Consider the following 20,762-nt stretch of genomic DNA (forward strand, 5'->3'; position numbering starts at 1 on the left):
CTTGAGCCAGCCCTTGCTCATTGAGACTTTGCTTATTGAGAAGGTTACCAAAGACTGTTAATTCTAAGACTTATCCTATGGCATCAGTTAGCCAATACTTCTCTGGTTAAGCGTTTTCATTTCATATATTTCAAATTAAATACAAAATTTAAATGTTTGCTGTTCAGAAAGCTACTTGTCAAATAAAGGATTCTGTACTCTTATCAAGGCATGAAGAGACTTGTGGAATTGTAAAAGCGATATTATGTCAGATAATGTTACAGGGTAGAGCTAAAGTACAAAGGATTTTAAAAATGAAATTAGACTGATCATTGAAAAATGCTACTTATTTCCACTAAGTACTTTATTCTTTTGTATCTAGGCACTTAAAGAAACTGAAGAAAAACTGAGAAATACAAATCAGGACTTATGTAATCAAATGAGACAAATGGTACAAGATTTCGACCGTGATAAACAAGACACCGTTAGTAGGTAAGGTCTGTATAGAAACCTCCTTATGCTGAGTGAAATAAGCCAGGTATTGAAACACAAATACCTTATGATCTCACCTTTAACAGGAAGCTAAACAACAAAACAGACAAGCAAGCAAAATAAAAACAAAGACACTGAAATAGAGAACAAGGGGACAGTGACCAGAGGGGAGAGGGGAGGGAATTTAAGGGGAAAAAATGGGAAGGATTTAGAGGAACAAGTATAAAGGACACAGGGACAATAACTAAGGGAGGTGGGGAGCATGGGGCGGGGTGGGCTGGGATGGGAGAAATAGACAGAAAACTGTACTTGAAAAATAACTAAATTAAAGAAAAAAGAAAGAAACCTCCTGCCTGCTTCCTGGGTGCCTCCCCCTTCCCCCCCCCCCCCCCCCCCAACAAAAGAGATTGGAAAGAAATGATGGCTTGAATCCTCCCTACTGAGACTTTGGATTGGAGAAGGTGAGTTCTTAGCTTCTCAAATTAGAATTTAGAACTCATTTTCCATAGAAATGATATTATGTAGTGGGTTGGATTCTGTAGCACCTCCAAATGGAAGTTTGTTGAAGTGGAATAGCTTAGTGGTGTTTTACAGGCCAGTCTGGAAAACTGTTCTTTACAAGGAAGAAATCTGTGGGAGGGTCTATGTCTTCCAAATACCAAATCATAGACTTGGAAACAGATTTCTGGAGCATAACTTACTTGTGAGTTTGGTAGTGCTAGTATTGGTATTTAATGTAGATGACTTGCAATTTTGGAACTCCAACCTAGATTATTTCAATTTTTATTTTACTAAGATTTTCATTTTCAGAGAGAAGGGAAGGAAGGTAGAAAAAGAGGGAAACATGAGTGTGGTTGCCTCATGTGCCCTTCACTGGGGAAGCGCCAAAACCCAGGCTTGTGCTTTGACTGGGAATCGAACTGGCCACCCTTTGGTTCACAGGCCAGTGCCCAGTGCATTGAGTCACACCAGCCAGGGCCTCAGCACAGCCTATTTTCTCTGTTTGAAGGACTGGAACATCCTCACATTCAAGTTTTTTATTTTTTTCTGGAAACATTTGAAGAAATAAAAATTTAAAGATTCATATAAGATCATATATTGAAAATTATTACCATTTTTGGTTGAGAAAACCCAATCTGACCTCAGTTATAGTTTGCACTAGAGTAGAGCGGGAGGGAGGAAAGAAGGGAAGCCGGTTTGTCCACGGCATTCCTAGTAACCCTGGGCTCTGCCTCAGAATCCGCCATCCGCCTTCTGTTTCCAGGTGCGAGAGGACTTACCAGCAGCACCATGAAGCTATGAAAGCCCAAATACGAGAAAGCCTGTTAGCAAAGCATGCTTTGGAGAAGCAGGAGCTCATTGAAGTTTATGAAGCGACCCGCTTGCAACTTAGGTGAGAATAAAGGAGTTTAGCTGCCCTTGAATCTGTGAGACAATATTTCCCTATTTCATAGTTTAGAGCTGCAGCCCTTGCATTTTTTTTTACAGACTGAAAAATATTTTTTATTTTCTTTACTTGCTGTTCTGTATACCCAGGACCGAATTAGATAAGATGAATAAGGAGGTGGCTGCTGTGCAGGAGTGTTACCTGGAAGTGTGCAGAGAGAAGGATAATCTGGAATTGACTTTGAGGAAGACCATTGAAAAAGAGCACGAGGCTCAGGAGAAGGTACAGGAACAGCTCATATTATGTTTGCTTGATTTGGCTTCTCCAGCCTCACTATTGCCATTGAATGACACCAATGCACTTGTTCTCTCATGTGATGGGGAGGGTGTACCTAGAAGCCTCTTTACTTTTGGCTAAATCACACTAATATAGCTCACAAAATACAGTTGAGATGATTATTAAAACCTTAGTAGAAATTGGCCTACATATAGGAGAAAATCGTTCTTCCTCATTGATTTATTCTAAGAGGCAGAAATGAGTTCTGAAAATAAGAGTGGACCTGAGTGACTGAGTCAGAAACCCAGGGATCCTTGTTTTGCTTTTACTTCTCGGCTACTCGGGCGGCCCTGTCTAGTCCTGTGAGCCCTGTACAAAGTGTTTCCTTCAGAGACATTTTCCTCTGACCCATTTCTCTCTCAGTATCTAAGCATCATTTTATTCTGGAGAGCAGAGGGAGGATTTGAACTTGGGTTTCGTGATGGAAGGTGGCGATGTGGAGGTTATGGAGAAGGAGGTCAGCGTTGGCGGGACCTCTTCCAAGGAAACTGGGGGGGCCACAGTGCATTCTCTACGCCTGTCTGAACCCTCCAAGTTGCCATTGGTAAGTGTCCAGGAGCAAAATCACACATAAAGAGTTGCCCCTCCTTTTTTCTTCCCTGCGCTGGCCAGAGCCTCATCCAGACACGCCTCTGACTCTCCCTGTTTGGACCAGCTACAGACCACAATTTCAGAGCCACCTGTGTCAAGATTAGAAAATATTTTTAAAGGCCTGAGTAAATGTTTTATACAGAGATTTTTGAGTACATGACATTAAAGCAAGCTGTTGCTACCGTAGACTTAAAAAGAATAGTAAAGAGCAGGTGAGGAACTCAATTCATTTAATATTTTGATTATTTTTGAGTAGATTAATATGGTAAAAAAAATGCCATGTATACCAGCTTTTAAAGGGAGCTGTTTTAGTTAGTGTTGGCAGTATAATAGTTAGAAGGGATCTTAAATTACCTAGAAATAAAGGACTTCACTCTCAATAATATTTTACAAATTAAAATAGGGAGATATCTAGTGTGATTCTTTTAAATATATATATATATAAATTGGCAACAACATGAGCAGTTCTCTCAAATAAGTCATTCTTTTCAGGAATATATTTTCTGGTTATTTTTTAAAAGAAACAACTTGGGCCTGACTGGCGGCTTGATGGAGCACTGTCCCGTGCTTCTGCAGGTTGCGGGTTCAATCCCCAGTCAGGGCCAGTGGGAGGAGACTGATCAGTATTTCTCTCACATTGATTTCTCCCTCTCTGTCTCTCTGTCCCTCTCTCTCTCTCTGTCTGCCCCCCACCCTTCCTCTCCCTCCAGAATCAATAAAAACATATCCTTAGATGAGGATAAAAAGAAAATATGTGGCTGAAAAATCGGATTTTATATAATTAGTGAGTTGCACTATGATCGATCCTTTGGCCCTTGAGTGGTTGCACAGGGGCAGGAAGGAAAGTCAGAAGTGCTACTTGGCCCTTCCAAAGAAACTTACTCACAGGTTAAACTTTTTACTTTAAAATTAGAAACTTGTCCCACAGTACAATTAACTCTTTATGATTATGTTTTATTAAATATGCTATTACAGTTGTCCTGAATTTTCCCACTTTGTCCCCCCCCCCAGTGTCCCCCACTTCCGCAGGCAATCCCCCCACCATTGTTCCTGTCCATAGGTCATGCACATATATTCTTTGGCTACTCTATTGCCTATACTGTACTTTACATCCCATGGCTATTCTGTAACTACCTATTTGTACTTCTTAGTCCGCTCACCTCTTCACCCATTCTTTCTCTCCCCCCTCCCATCTGGCAACCATCTGGTAAGTAACTTCTTTTCTCTTGTGGCCTTTAAGACTCTCCCTTTATCTTTAATCTTTGGCTTTTTAATTATTATGTGTCTTGGTGTGGAACTCTTTGCATCCATCTTGTTTGGGACTCTCTGTGCTTCTTGGAGTTGCATGTCTATTTCCTTCACCAAATTAGGGAAGTTTTCTTTCATTATTCTTTCAAACAGATTTCCAATTTCTTGCTCTTTCTCTTCTCCTTCTGGTACTGCTATGATGTGAATGTTGGACCTCCTGAAGTTGTCCCAGACCTGTTTATACTATTCTCATTTTTTTAATTCTATTTTCTTGTTGTTCTAATTGGTTGTTTTTTGCTTCCTTATATTCTAAATCATTTATTTGATTCTTGGCTTCATCCACTCTACTGTTGTTTCCTTATTAATTGTTCTTTATTTCAATGAGTATAACCTTTTTTTCTGAATGGGCCTTTTTTTATACTGCTGAGGTCCTCACTAAGTTCCTTAAGCATCCTTATAACCAGTGTTTCGAACTCTGCATCTGGTAGATTGCTTATCTCCATTTTGTTTAGCTCTTTTTCTGGACTTTTGATCTGGTCTTTTATTTGGGCCATGTTTCTTTGTCTCCTCATTGTGGCAGCCTCCCTGTGTTTGTTTCTATGTATTTGGTAGAGCTGCTTTGACTCCATGTCTTGGTAGTGTGGCCTAATGTAGTAGGTGTCCTGTGGGGTCCAGTGGCACAGCCTCCCCTATCACCCAAGCTGGGTACTCAAGGTGTGCCCTTTGTATGGGCTGAGCACACCCGTCTCTTGCAGTTGAGCCTTGGTTGCTGTTGGCAGGTCAATGGGAAGCATTTACCCAGGCCTGTCAGCTTCAAACACTGGCTGGGACCACTGACCACCAACCTCTACCCTCCGTGGAGGATCGGCTGTGCAGGGGCAGGGTGGTGGTGCTCTGATGTGGTCTGTAGCTGTCCACTGGGTGCTCTGGCCCTGGGGTTTCCCGGGAGGTGCAGGCTAAGGTCAGCCCCCACCCGTGTTTTGCCTGGGGCATCCTTCCTGAGCTGTAAAGCAATCTGAGATGGCTACTACTTGCACTGGGTTTGAGATTACCAGGTGAAGCCAAACTGTGAATGTAATCTGGCTGCTGTTAAGGGCTCACTGAAGCCAGCTGTTGCTTGTTTCATAGGATGTAGGAGCCAACACCAGCCCATTATTATGGAAAAGAAGATTGAGTGGGCCTGAAAATTGGGCAGGGTGGAGCCTCCAGTCACTTGAGCCACATCTCCAGTGTGGCTCAAACAGTATTAAGCAGGTTGATGGAGTCTCATGTATGGCACCAGCTTACTGGCTCTGTGGGGGGAGGGTTTAGCAAAGGGACAATGGCCTCTGCTGGCCTTGATGTCAGACACTTCATTTTTTCCCTGCATGCCACTGGTGCCTTTCAAGCTGCTGCCCCTGTGGTGGAGCTCAGAGGGAGTGAGCCTGAGTAGATGAGTGTGTGTGTGTGTGTGTGTGTGTGTGTGTGTGTGTGAGTGTGTGAGAGAGAGAGAGAGAGAGAGAGAGAGAGTTCTTTAAGAGGATCTGCTTGGGGCTCCAGAAGTTTCTTCTACTAACTCAGTGTCCACTGGTTTTGGTAGCCAGAAGTTGTGGGGACTTACCTTCCTAGCCCTGGAATCCTGGTTTGGGGTCCTGGTGTGGGGCTGGGACTCCTCGCTCCCTAGATAGCTCTCCTGAGTTTTTATCCACTGCGCATGGGAGCGGGACCGGCCCATTCTGCATCTGCGTCTCTCCCAGTCTGGAGGGATGTGGTTTCTTTAATTCCATAATTGTTAGACTTTCATTCAGCCTGATTTTGTAGTTGTCAGACTTCCAATTCAGCTTGATTTCTGATGTTCCTGAGTGATGTTGTTCTTTATTTTAGGTGTAATTTTGATGTGGTTGTGCAAAGAGGTCAACCATGTCTCAAATGAACTCATTTTTAAAAAAAATTTTCTTGTTGTGGTTTAATCATAGTTGTCCCCATTTTTCCCCCATTGCTCTCCCCTGCCCTGCCTACCCACCTCCCACGTTCAGTCCTCCCCCCATTGTCTTATCCATGAGTCCTTTCAAATTAACTCGTTTTTAAATTTAGTGTGCAGTTCTATACATTTTTAACACATGTATAAAAGGATCAGAATACAGAACGGTTTCATCACCCTAAAAAGAAGCCCTTTGTGCTATCTATCCCTTTGTAGTTACATACCCCACACTTAAAGGGCCAGTGTGCTTAAAACATGAGAAGTTTAATTCCATTCTTCTCTTTGTCTTTTTATATTTATATATATACACAGGGGTCCGGCACAAATAATGCCCCCTTTTCATTATAAAATCATAAACATGTAATTGTGTAACATAATATTATACTCAAGCACACCATATGACACTTTTGGTGAAATGTTCAAATTGAAACTATAAACTATTTCACCCATATTATTACCATACCAACCACACTCAAGCAGGCCTTACTTCTGCTAGATATGTATATGTATATAAGCTCTTTATTAGGCTTAGGAAGCTTTTTTCTTTTTTTTAAAATATTTTATTTGTTCATTTTTAGAGGGGAAGGAAGGGAGAAAGAGAGAGAGAGAGACATCAATGTGTAGTTGCTTTCACGTGCCCCCTATTGGGGACCTGGCCTGCAACCCAGGCATGTGCCCTGACTGGGAATCGAACTGGTTATTCTTTGGTTCGCAGGCCGGCACTCAATCTGCTGAGCCACACCAGCCAGGGTAGGAGTCTTTATAAGCCAGTCAGAACAGAACTTTTTTAAATTTAAGAGACTTTAATTATTTTATATCCTCCAGAGGTGGGTAAAGATGTGCCAGTCTGTTTTCCTCTGATATATTCCACACTCCCACAACAGAAGAATGTTATTAACATGTGGAACAAACCAAGGAACTTTTGCGGGGAGCCCTCGCCTATGGGGCATAAGCCATTTTTCCTGTGGCTGAGCTTCAGGTTGGGAACGTAGTCTGGATACAGACTTTTTAAGACATTCGGCACCAAGAGTCCAAAGTTGCATGGAAAATGTGTGCTCTTTTCTGAAACAGTTGAGTCCAGCTAGGGGTTAAGTAGGAGCTCAAGTCCAAGTTTTAGGGATTTTATTAACACACAGAACTTTCTTTACGTTAACCTGGCTTGTTCAGAGAAAGGGGGAAAAAGCCATCCACACAGAACCCTTCAAACAGATGTTTAATATTCCCATTCACAATGCCATACCTGTACACGTATTTCATTGTAATACATGCTAAGTCAGTCCTTATGAGGTAAAGGTTTTTGCTGCTTAAACCATGCCAAAAAAGTTTAAATGTTTTAAAACTGTTCAAACATTTCTTTACCTTTAGTGCTAAAACTTTCTGAATTAGGTATTTCGGTAGTATGTTCAGACAGCAGATCCCTATACCCAGTGAATCTGTTATTTTTCCTCTGTAAAGAGAGGGAAGCAAGGTTTTCCTCACTGGTGAATTGCAAAAACGGCCAGACCTTTCTCTTATCCCTGAATGCAGCCCCCTTGTAATGTGACTTTGTGGCTGTTCGCAGTAAGAAGTAAGAGTTTATTTTTAATCCTTGAATTTGATCTTTGCCACATGACTGACTTGGGCCAATGGGTTACTAGCAAACATTATGCAAAAAGAGGCTTAGAAAGCATTGGTGCATTGGGGCGTTTGGAAGCCCGATGCTCAGGAAACCTGTGACCACCAGCATGGGAATGATCTGGGATAGCCTGTCGGATGGTGGCACTGGTGATCAAGTCATTGCCACTGTCCTTGCAGACATCACACTAACCAGCAGACATGCGAGTGAGGCCGTCTTAGACCGTAAAGTCCCAGTTACCTGCAGAGATCAGCTGAACTGGCTTAGACCAGAACCATGCCCTGTCTGACCTCACAATTATGAGAAGTAATAGCGGTTCATTGTTTTAAATCACTAAATTTTGGCATAATTATTATGTAGAAAATTAATGTATATGCCCACAAACAAAAAATTGGTAGCATTCTGCTACTGTGTGTCAAAAGGAAATGCAGATGCAAATGGAAATAACTCCTGAGGGTTAGACAAGACAGATTTCTTCTACAGTCACATAATAACAGTGACGTATGATGTGATACAGGACAACTGTCTCAACCATGTGGTTGAGCCTGTCCCACAGCAAGTACAACTGCAGTCCCGTGACTTGACTGTGAAGAAATGAGTCTCTGTCACCACAGATCTACTGAACTCATAGGGCACAACAGAGTTCATCTTCTTGGCGCGTACATGCCAGTGGCAGAGAGGAATCAGAGGGCAGTTAAGGCAGAAATCATTGAGGTGGGCTGTGAACCAGAAAAAAACCAGACAGCCAGGTAGTCAGGAATCAGAAACAATACCAAAAGCGATGGAAAGCAAAGCTCGGCGGCTGTGCGCACTGGTGTGTGAGGTGCACTTCTGCGGCCTGGTGGGCTACAGTGTGTGACTTCTCACGGCATCTCAGTGGGACCTCTAGAAAACCGTTCCTGAAAATTTTCAAACAAACTCCTGGAGGTGATTTTGACCCCAGTTTTATTTATAATGGTATAACATAATGCAAGGACTTCCGGTTTTCAGGTGAACGGATTCCTAGAATAGAGAATATTGTGTGAATAGTTCAAAAACTGACAATTGACAGTTCTTGTTCGATAGTGCTTTAGCTACTTTTGATAAAAAGATTTGTCTTGTCTTTGACAATTAAGAAAACAATTTGGATTTATCACAGAATGCTTTGCTTTTAGTTTAGAGCAGTAATTTTTGGCTTATCTCAAAACAGAAGGGTTTCAGAAATGTAATTTTTTCTGGCCTAAGATATCTAATGAATCCCCCGATGGGTGGAGTATAAACATAAATGTGCATTTCACTTATTATTATATTAGATTTTTTTCTTTCAATAGAGCCATCGTAAATTTTTTTAATCCAGTATTTGAAATGCATGCGGGTCTTTACAAGCAATTTGTTCAACCGGATGACTTAGCATTTGGGAAGATCATTTATCTCTGTTGCCGCTTTCTATTGTATGCATATATATAGTCATTATTTTATAAGTTTAACTTGGAGAATAGTAGTGTTGTACAGAGATAGTTACTTGCATTTTGTTGAGAGACAGTTATTGCGGCAAAGAAGAAAATATAAGGAAACTGCAGGTGGAACTTGAAGAAAACTACCAAGATGCCCTTATGGTGGAAAAAAACCAAGTGGCTAAAAAAGAACAAGAAACTGATACTGAACAGCAAGCTGGAAATGAAGTGAAGTTACCGTATTTTTAGGACTATAAGATGCACCAGACCATAGGACACACCTATGTTTTAGAGGAGGAAAATAGGGAAAAAATTTTGAAGCAAAAAAAGTAAAATATTTAATAACCTATAACCCCTCTGCACTGCCGCCCCCCTGCTACCCCCAGTGAGCCAGGTGGCATTCTGACTATAAGATGCACTCCCCCATTTCCTCCCAAATTGGGGCGGGGGTGCATCTTGTAGTTTGAAAAATATGGTAGCTAAAGCACACTGGGATAAGGAACAGGAAGAGGGATGGGTTAAAGTTTCTTTTTAGTCACCATGTTTAAAAAGTATGCTAACTGTTGAGAGACAGTGCTTCCTGAATATTCACATAACTTTTCATTGTCATGTGTATAATCACTCATTATACATGCTTCTTAGGATTGGCTATTGGTAGCTTATGCCAATTTTATTTAAAAAGAATCCCCCACCCCACTTGATTTTTTAACACAATTCAGGATGTAATTATTTTTAGGGCACTTTTTGATTTTTTAAAATGAAACCATGACCTAATTTTATATTGTGAAGTGATTCTGGTAAGTTTAAAGCAATCTGAAATTAACAAATAAACACCCACATTATGGATTGGAAGGAAGTAATGACTGTGTAGACTCAGACACAAAACATTGCTTCTACTACCTAATAGCAAATTGATTAGGAAATGCTAACAGCATTCTAGAACATTAAGAACCAAATTATGATCTTAAAAACTGAGTTGGAAGTGAAATACATTCTGAAGCTTATTTAAACTTAGTTTCTCCTACCCACTTGATTGCTAATAACTGGGGTCGGGGATATCTGAGTTTGTCCAGTGTTTTGACTTCACTATTCCTTGTTACCCATCCCGTCCCGCAAATGGCATTTCATTAATCTCATGCTGTGGTATGGCACCTAAAATTATTTCTCCTAGTCATTTTTTTCATCTTTATTTTATTTATTTGCAGTGTTGTTTTTTTTATTGATTATGCCATTACATTTGCTCTATTCCCCCCTCCCTTCCCCTCCACCCTGCATACCCCTCCCCCACCATTTCCCCCTTTAGTTCATGAACATGTGTCTCAAATTCTTTAGATTCTGTATTTCCCCTACTATTCTTACCCTCCCCCCTATCTATTTTCTATCTACTGTCTATGCTACTTATTTTCTGTACCTTCTCCCCCCCTTCCCCTCCTCCCACTCCCCTGTTGCTAACCCTCCATGAGATCTTCATTTCTATGGTTCTGCTCCTGATCTAGCTATCCTCTTAGTTTGCTTTTGTTTTAGGTGTGGTTCTTAATAACTGTGAGTTTGCTGTCCTTTCACTGTTCATCTTTTTTATCTTCTTTTTCTTAGGTAAGTCCCTTTAACATTTCATATAGTAAGGGCTTGGTGATGATGAACTCCTTGAATTTGGTCTTATCTGAGAAGCACTTTATCTGTCCTTCCATTCTAAATGAAAGTTTTGCTGGGTAGAGCAATCTTGGTTGTAGATCTTTGGTTTTCATGACTTGGAATACCTCTTTCCAGCCCCTTCTTGCCTGTAAGGTCTCTTTTGAGAAATCAGCTGACAGTCTGATGGGGACTCCTTTGTAGGTGACTGTCCCCTTAGCTCTTGCTGCTTCTAGGATTCTCTCCTTCATTTTAATCTTGGCTAATGTAATTATGATGTGTCTTGGTGTGTTCCTTCTTGGGTCCAACTTCTTTGGGACTCTCTGAGCTTCCTGGATTTCTCGGAAGTCTATTTCCTTTGCCATCTTGGGGAAATTCTCCTTTATTATTTGTTCAAATAATTTTTCAACTGGTGGTTGTGCCTTTCCCCCTTCTGGTACCCCTATAATTCGGATGTTGGAACGTTTAAAGATGTCCTGGAGGTTCCTAAGCTTCTCCTCATTTTTCTGAATTCTTATTTCTTCATTCCTTTCTGTTTGATCATTTTTTTCTTCCGTCTGGTCCTCTCCCCTTGATTTGAGTCCCAATTTTCTTTCCATTACTATTGGTATCTTTTGTATCAGCATTCATTTCAATTAATTTAGCTTCCATATGTTTCTCTAATTTGTGACTAAAATCCACCAGTTCTGTAAGGATCTTTATAACCAGTGTTTTGAACTGTGCATCTGAAAGACTGGCTATTTCTTCATCACTTAAGTCTATCGGTTCTGGGGCTCTGAGTTGTCCTAGAGCCATTTTTGGTCTATTCGTGCTGTTAAGTGAGCGGAGCGAAGCCTTAGTAGTTTACCAGGACGGGGCGACCCAGGTCGCTGGTTTGTGACGCTGTGTGTGGGGGCAGGGTCAGAGAGGGAGCAATGGGGTTCCTCTCCGCTAGCCCAGCGCATCCAGTCACTCAAACGCCTCGGGCTTGCTTATCCGATCCTAATTGTGCGAGCCTGCTGCACCGCGCGGGTTTCCCTTCTCACTGGTTTCTCCGCATGTAAATGCGCGCGACCAACCGACCCACCGCGCCTCTTCCCTGTGTGCTCCGGCAGCCAGCTCACTGGCGATCAGCGCCCTCGGTTGCCTGTGCGCACCGCGCACCGCCCCGGGAATTTTTTCTTGCTAACCTGCTCCGCTGCTGGCCTCGCTCCTCGTACCGGTCAAGCCGAGTATCTAGTTGTCCTTTGGACTCTGTATTGTCGATTTTCCATGTGGCTTGGTTGTGACTGCTGTTAAAAATAGTTGTTCTTAGATTTGGTTGTGCACAGAGGTGAGGTGGATCCTCCACCTACTTCTCCATCTTGGCCTCTCCTAGTCATTTTTTAATATAAGATATATATTATGGAATATATATACATATATTCATATATATATATATATATATATGGATATATCTCCTGACCTTATACAACATATTTAAAATCTGGATGGCACAAAACAAATTCTCTGTGTTTACACTGGTTTTTAGTTGGATTTGCTAACCAGTTATTTATGAGGAGGATGGGGCATGAGATAGAGAGCTAATGTCATTGCCTGTCAGGAGACCATAGACTGCTGCACTAGGTGGCCACTGCAAGTGACAAGCACAGCCAGGGTCGGGTAGCTAGGGAAGCGGTCTGAGAACCCTGGACCTCAGGGGGGTGCGAAAGAGAAAAGGGAGAAGCAAATTTCATTGTTTTGCAGTGTTAGGCCTAAGATTGATTGCGTTTGGGTCCATCCCACTACGCTGTTGAAAGTGGAAATCATAAGGCAGAAGAACGCCTCCTCCTCCTGAGTGCCCGTTCTAATCAGGAGAATTTAATATCATAACAAACAAGATTGTAATGTGTTCTAGTGAGTAAAATTAGGTTCATTAATTAGATGTACTCAGTGCCTGCATTGTGGAAACCCCTTGTGTTGATGAAAAAACACATGTTATTATTATTTTGTTACTTATTGATTTTATTTATTTTTTTCCAAAATAGAATTAAATTTAATTTTTAAAAATTGTATTATAGTGGCCCTGGCTGGTGTAGCTCAGTGGATTGAGCACGAGCCTGTGAACCAGACAGTCGTGGTTCGATTCCCAGTCAGGGCATATGCCAGGGTTGCAGGCCAGTTCCCGGCAGGGGACCCACGAGAGGCAACCACACACTGATATTTCTCTCCCTCTCTCCTTCCCTTCCCCTCTAAAGATAAATAAATAAAATCTTTAAAAAATTATAATAATATGCGGTTACAGTTGTCCTTATTTTTCCCCTTTGCCCCCTGCCACCCAGTACTGCCCTGTCTCTCAGGCAATCCCCCACAACATTGTTCATGTCCATGGGTCATGCATATAAGGTCTTTGGCTGCTCCATTTCCTACACTGTACTTTACATCCCATGACTATTCTGTGACTACCTGTTTGTACTTCTTAATCCCCTCACCTGTAGATCACCCATTCCCTTAAATACATCAAAACCCTCTTTGTATCCTTGATTCTGTCTCAGTGCTTCTTTTTGCTTAGTTTGTTTTTTAGATTTAGTTGTTGATAGATATATATTTATTGTCATTTTATTGTTCATACTTTTGATCTTTTTAAGAAATAAGTCCCTTTAACATTTCATGTAATAATGGCTTGGTGATGATGAACTCCTTTAGCTTTACCTAGTCTTGGAAGCACTTTATCTGCCTTTTGAGTCTAAATGATATATTTGCTGGGCAGAGCAAATCTTGGCTGTAGGTCCCTGCTTTTCATGACTTTGAATATTTCTTGCCAGTCCCTTCTAGACTGCAAAGTTTCTTTTGAGAAATCAGCTGACAGTCTTATGGGTACCCCCTTGTAGGTAACTAACTTCTTTTCTCTTGATGCTTTTAAGATTCTTTATTTTTATCCTTTGGCCTTTTAATTGTGATGTGCTATGAAGTGGACCTCTTTGCACCCATCTGGTTTGGGACTCTCTGTGCTTCCTGGACCTCCATATCTATTTCCTTCCTCAATTTAGGGAATTTTTCTTTCACTATTTTTTCAAATAGATTTTCAATTTCTTGCTCTTTCTCTTCTTCTTCTGGCACCCCTATGACGTGAATGTTGGACCTCTTGAAATTGTCTCAGAGGTTGCTTATACTATTCTCATTTTTTCGGATTCTTTTTTCTTCTTATTGTTCTGATTAGTTGTTTTTGCCTCCTTATATTCCAGATCATTGATTTGGTTCCCAGTGACCCAAAGCTGGTTGCTGCTAGTTCAGGGTGTGGGGTCACTTAGCAAGAGGTATGGGGGTTGGGGGCTCACTGAGATTGGATGTTGGGCAGTTTGTTTGAAAAGATTCAGGAAGTTGTGAAGCCTGAGCCAAGACCAGCCATTCATTTGGAAAAGCCATTAGTAACTTTTTGGGTGGGCCCGTACGTTGGGTGGGATGGAGCCTCAGGGGATCTCCTGGATGGGCCAAACTGTGTTAGCCAGGTTAATGGAGTCTCAGATATGGCACCACATGCCAGCTCTGTGGCTCTTTTCAGGGGCAGGTTCAGAAAAGAGACAACTACTCTCTGTCCGCTGCTTTTCTGTCTGGGAGAAAGCTGTTCCTAGCTCTCACCTTGATGCCAGGCACTTAAAGTTCCTATATGACACTGGTGTCTTTCAAGCTGCTGCCCCAGTGGTGGAGCTCAGAGGGTGTGAGCCTGAATAAGTCCATGTGTGGGTTAAGAGGAACTGCTTGGGACTCTAGAAGTTTCTTCTACTGACTCAGGTTCCCATTGGTTTTTACAGCCAGAAGTTTTGGGACTTATCTCCTGGCACTGGGCTGGGGTGCCTGTTGTGGGGTTGAGACTCCTTGCTCCCGAGATATCCCTTCCAAATTTTTATCCACCACACATGGGCATGGGACCAGCCCATGCCTCGTCTCTATATCTCCTACCAGTGTGGATGGATGTGGTTTTTTAAAATTCTATAGTTGTTGGACTTCCATTCAACTGGATTTGTGATGGTTCTGAGTGATGGTTGTTTTATATTTTAGCTATAATTTTAATGTGGTTGTGTGAGGAGGTGATCTTTGTTTACCTATGCTTCCCTCTTGACCAGAAGTCCAAGGGCAGTCTTGATTTTAGAGAGAGAGAGGGAGAGAAATAGAAACATTAGTTATTCCACTCATTTATGCATTTGGTTGGTTCTTGTATGTGCCTTGACCAGGGATTGAGTTGCAGCCTTGGTGTATTAGTATGATGCTCCAACCAGCTGAGCTACCCAGCTAGGCCTGGAAAAGCACATATTAATAGCAAAAGTTTTTTTTCCTCCACTCCCCTCCTCTCCCCTCCCCTTCCCTCTTCTCCCCTCCCCGCCAGTCTCTCTCCCTTTTTTCCCTAAGGAGAGAGTAAGGGAGGGAGGAAGAGAGGGAGAGAAACATTGAATTGTTGCCTCCCACACACATCCTGACTGGGGACTGAACCTGTAACCTAGGCATATGCCCTGACCCAGGAATCAAACCACAACTTTTTGGTTTATGGGACAACACTCAACCAACAGGGCCATCACTGCCATGGCTATCATGCCATCTCTGTATTGGCAAGGTCAAAGCCTCCAGCTGGCTGCATCTTGAGGGCAAGATAGCCTGACCTTACACAACATAATTAAATCTCCCATGTGATTTATGTCACATAGATAAGGTCAAAGAATAATTTTCAGGATTCCCTTGAGACTATATTTCCACAGACTGAATTTCAAAACCTCATGTAATTATTACAACAATGTCTAGATGGTTTTCAGACACAGCTGTGGTTGCTTTGTTGGCTATATTCTAGTTTTTACTAATAATTATTTGAATATTTTTCTTCTCATATGATTTTTTCTTTTGAAAACAGATGAAAGAAGAACTTACTCACCAGCTGGAAAAGGAGTGGCAGTCCAAGCTGGACCAGACTGTACAGGCGATGAAGAAGAAGGCCTCTGATGGTTACAGCCAGACTGACCCCGGAGCCACCACTGACGCGATTTCCCAGAAAGGGGTGGCAGTTGCTAGAGAAGAGCAGGAGCAAGAGGTCCAGCAAGATGTAGAGCAAGAAAAGGAAACAGCTGTCCAGGGGGCCTTGAAGGAACTGGAGGCTGAATTGGAACTCAGATATTGTGAAAACATTGCCAAACAGGTAATAGGTTTGTTTCGGTAAAATTATTGCGACTGCTCGTCTGTTAACAAAGCCTATGAAATGCTACCATTGAACTTGTTCATAACTTCATACTTTAAACATTGTGTGCATTCTAGGGTAGAGAACCCCCTGCATGGTTCCGAACATTTTCTTCCTTATGTTTCTGTTTTAAAACTGTTGCCCTTGCTGTTTGTATATTCTTTCAGTTTACAAAATGTCGGCCCCTCCGAGGTCACCTAAGCATTCAGGTACCTGAGGTTAGAGGTGGTGGTTTTACAGCTGAATTAAACACAATTTTACTATGGATCTTTCATGTCTAACTTTATAGAAAACATTCCGCTAAAGCAGTTATAGATAAGCAAGCTTAAGGGAATAAGGTATTTGCAATATTTGTGTCGAGACTTGTGGAACTGAATACGCAGGCATGTCCCTTAAGTGGGGCTTAGTCTACAAAGCCTACTTCTGCCCCAAAGCAGTGGCATCGCCTCCCCCGACGCACTCAAAAAGCAGCAGCTCACTTTTAACTGGCTTGTCCCTTGGTTTCCAAGAAATGTCGTACTGAGGAAAGTATAGCTCTGTGTTAACAGAATAAAGATGAGCTATTTGTTTTATCTATATTATCAATTATAGTATTTCTGGAAAATTTTGGCCTCCGTTTACCTTTGCATAAGAAATTGTTAAAAAGCTAGACTACTCTGGCGCATGTTCCATTGGCTGCTTGAGCAGGGACACCGTCACCTAGTGTGTGGCCTGGGGAACTGTACTGTTTCCACATGACACAGTAGGAGCAGAAGAGACCAATAATGTCTCAATATTATTTTCAAAATAGTTCTGACCTCACAGACCATCTGATAGGGTTTCTGGTCTTTACATGGTTATGGGACCTGAATATGATATTAATTATTGTGTATGTATTATTTAGAAACATTACTTATTAACTCGTAAGATAATAACCTAAAGTAATGTTTAAAAATACACTCAGCTTTTGCTAAATACTTGAAATTCTGCTTATTTGGTAAATTGTTCTACCTGATTTTAAAGGGCATCCTTAAAGTCTGGAAACATAAGCATATATGATGGAATCAAGGATGTCTTCAATCAATAGAAAAGTAATTTTCTGAAATGTTTATCATGAGACTTGAACAGAGTAAGAGAATGTTCTTTAAACAAATAGACATGTTTAAGGGTTCAGCTTTGGTATTTATAAAATTACAGATCTTGTGAAGAAAAATAAATAGCGTAATAGTTAAAAGGAAATTGTTCATAGTTACTTTTTAAAGGATATATATTTCTGTAGGAACCGTGTCTTTTCCCCGTATTTTTAACACTTTGAAGTTTACCTGTAAATGTATTTAATATTTTGGTGAGACATACAGCCTCTTGTCGACTGAGCTTTTGCGTGTGGGCATGGACATACACACATGTGTGTGTATTTCAAACTGAGATTAAGAAATGGTTAGTTAATAAATGATCTTGTGGAAACTTGTGGCAGATTTACAAGTGGATGACCCTTACAATTCATCAAGTCTTAAATTTTTATCTCAATTGATGTGTTACCCTTATTCTTTAGTCACAGACTTGTTCATGATAGCGGGAAAATTTGCGAGGTGTAAGGCTCTAAACTCTATAGGTGCTTGCACACGTGCATGCATGCATGGGAGTGTGTGTGTGTATGCATAGGGCATGAGGGTGGAGGAGGTGGTGGTTGTACCGGTGGGACAGTAGCTGGCCCCAAACAGCCCTCCTGCAGTGGTGTGTACTTGGGACGGTATGGGAAGTGTAGAACAGAATGGTCCAGTTCTGTGGTTTGGGGTAACGTGAGGTACTCGAAGCCAGTTATGACTCCGATGCAGTACAGTGCAGTGTGAAATACACATGATGTCATAGTTGCTACTGGCAAATGTGATCCTTTTGAAATTTTATACTTCCCTTGACTCCTTTCTCCTGCAATATCCTGCAGGTAGAAACAGCTGTGCAAAATGCTCGTCATCGATGGCTGCAAGAACTACCTGAGCTCGCAGAGTATAAAGCCCGTGTAAGAGCAGAACAGAAGAGGTGGGAAGAACAGCAGGAGATCTCTGTGGCCAAACGGGTACGAACGCTCCCGGAAGAGGCTTTAGGAGGGCCCCTCTGCTGCCCTCCCCTCCCATCTCGGTCCTGGGAATTATGTCTGCTCACAGGGTTGTCGAAGGGTTTATATATGATGATAGAAGTTAAGTATTAGCTCAGAGCCTCGCTAGTAGTACCTGTTCACGTCTTCATCAAGCTGTTCAGGGAGAGAGAACGTATTTAGGGTCTTGAAACTCACATAATCAGGAAGATAACCTTAACTATGAAACTAAATTTCATTCCGTCTTGCCAGATCTTTAGGAGAAATTGAGGGCAGGCGTTTCTCCGTTTATTAGCTATACAATAATATTCTTTCACGTGCTTAAAGATTGTTTTTTTGTGCTGTGTCAGTAGTCTTATAATATATTCTCCTTGGTAAACACCCAGTCCAAGTCTCCTTTCCAGAGATGTCATGTTTTTTTGACTATAATAATTTATATTCTCCCAGCTTGATTTATAAATTAATTCTAATCAAAATGCCATGAAACTGAACATAGTCATGAAATCCGACACAATGATTCTAAAATGTATTTGGAAAACTAAAAGGACTAAGATTTTTTTTTTAATGTTATAGAAAATAAGTAGTAGTCCAGCCCTCACTCACAATATATGGGAAAGCAATAATTCAGACAGTATAGAGCCACAAATATAAAATTCTTTTTCATTCAGTAAAATACAGATTTCAGAGTTAGGCCCAGCTATGCATAAAAACTCAATAATTATGTAAAAACAACAAAAGGATAAATAATATTATAATAAATACTTTTATGACAGCCAGAAAATACTTTGGAAAAATTAAGTTTTCTCATACCTTACATCACAATAAAATCTAGATTGATTAAGGAGTTATTTTTTAAAAATTAGATTGAATATTTCAGGTGTAAATCACAATACATTTTGAGGCAACAGACACAGTAGGAAAGATAAAGTAATAGGATAAAGTATGTACAAACATTTCAAACCTTTTTGTAATAAGGATGATAAAATAAGGAAAATAAATGAATCAAATAAATATGAGAGACATTCATACTAATATATAAGAAAAACAAGCATCTATAAGTGTGCCAAAGATATGAACAAATAATGTTCAGGAGAATTCCAAACATCAGAAAACCAGTGGAAACGCATTCATATCTACCACTTCAGAGACATGCAAACTAGATCAAACTTACGGTGCTGTTTTGTGCCATGTGCACAAATCCTCTCTTCTTAATTGTCGTACACAAAGCATAATAGACTGTAGTGTCCAGCATATACTCCTCTCCCAGTGTCACAGTCATTTTGGAAAATAATATGCAGAACAGACATTTTAAAGGATTCATATATTGTATTCATGCTTATTCCTCAACTTAAGGAAATAATTCAGTGTAAATAAAAATCTATTTTAATATACTTTAAAGTTATGTGGAAGTACCTAAGTGTTTATTATACTATTCTCTCTACCTTTTTAGTATGTTGAAACACTTCGAAAGGAAATTTAGGAGGGAGCGAGAAAGAGGAAATAATCTTAGTGTGTGCGGATGTGCCTCAGAACTGAGAAGTCTAGAAGAGCAGTGCAGTGGGCTAGGATATAGGAAATAGGCAAGAGATCATTCCTCAAGAACACAGCGGGCCTGAGGGTATGCAGAGACACAAACAAGAGCAGTGAGCAGGCTTGAGTCACCTGGAGTTTGTTAAATCAGATTCCTGGGCTTTACTCCTGGAAATTCTGCTTTGGTGGGTCTGGAATGAGTCCTGAGAATTTGCATTTCTCACAGGCTCCCAGGTGATGCGACACACTGCCAGTCTTTGGACCACACGTGGGTAGGAGTCACTCTGTTCTAGGGGATTATTCAGCCACAAAGCCTAATGCAAGCATGTTGGGCATCAGTGCTCAAACCAAAGGAAGTGGGCAAGGTCCAATTTCATAGCACTGGCTGTAGAGTTCTTGCAGGATTAGAGTGATCCTCAAGTCTGTGGGAATGTAAGGCCAATTTCCAGAGCCCATAGTAGTCAGGTTGGTTTGGTGGTTCCCAAACTTTGCTGCACATTGGAAAAACTTGAGGATCTTCAAAAAAAAAATGCTGTTTTCTGGCTCCCACTCCCAGACTTTGTTTTGATTATTATGGGGTGTGCCCTGGGCACTGGGATTTTTAAAAGCTGCTCAGTTGATTCTCATGTGCAGCAAAGTTGGGAACCACTGAGTCAATAAATACTGTCTGAGTCTCCCTGTAAGACTTCATATGAGAGGATGTACACTTTTAGTGAGACTGTGCCAGCCATCCGAATTCTGTGGGATCCACCACCTCCACCCAAGCCACCTAGCAGTGATTTCCAGGTATCATTGCAACATGAACTGTTTTCTCTAAAGCATTCTTTAAACATGTTTCATATGCTACTGAGTTATTCTGCTGGAAGCAAAAGAACTTTACTGTGAATTCCTTTGTAAAGCTCATCCTAGATACTGGTTTCATTTAGTAAACTTAAAATTCAGTTACTTCAAAAACTTTTTATTATGTGCAACTGTTTAGGAGCACATACTATTGACTAAAGGTATGTAAAGTGTGTTTGTAAATCTGTATTGGTAAAGATGTTTGCTCTTATCACATAATAGAGAATTTAGTAAGCATATATCCTATCTCCACATTCAAAGTATGTATGTAGTATTAATTACAGCAATGACCACAGACAAGGCCATGCCTTTGGAGTAGCCCATTTCTTTTAACACTATTGTATTCTGATGACTTCTCTGGATTCAGTCAGGGAATATTAGAAGTAAAAGGGACTCAAGGTCATTATCTGGTTTGCTCATTATATAGATGAAGACAGTAAATTGCTAAACAGATGGACTTTTCCAAGGACAA

The 20,762-nt window shown here is 41.0% G+C and overlaps 1 protein-coding gene across 4 annotated transcripts in view; it reads left to right on the plus strand.

Annotated features, from left to right (window-relative positions):
• Positions 1-20,762, plus strand: part of CEP152 (centrosomal protein 152) — a 93,446-nt gene that overhangs the window by 49,579 nt on the left and 23,105 nt on the right. For all 4 annotated transcript variants that reach the window (XM_037156486.2, XM_053670125.1, XM_053670124.1 and 1 more), the window contains exons 15-19: positions 362-471; positions 1,736-1,864; positions 2,008-2,140; positions 15,529-15,810; positions 17,771-17,902. In XM_037156486.2, coding sequence (XP_037012381.2) covers positions 362-471; positions 1,736-1,864; positions 2,008-2,140; positions 15,529-15,810; positions 17,771-17,902 — 786 coding nt within the window. The remainder of the gene's footprint in view (positions 1-361; positions 472-1,735; positions 1,865-2,007; positions 2,141-15,528; positions 15,811-17,770; positions 17,903-20,762) is intronic.

This window comes from Artibeus jamaicensis, unplaced genomic scaffold (assembly GCF_021234435.1).
Source record: "Artibeus jamaicensis isolate MK-2021 breed Jamaican fruit bat unplaced genomic scaffold, CSHL_Jam_final contig_548, whole genome shotgun sequence".
NCBI lineage: Eukaryota > Metazoa > Chordata > Mammalia > Chiroptera > Phyllostomidae > Artibeus > Artibeus jamaicensis.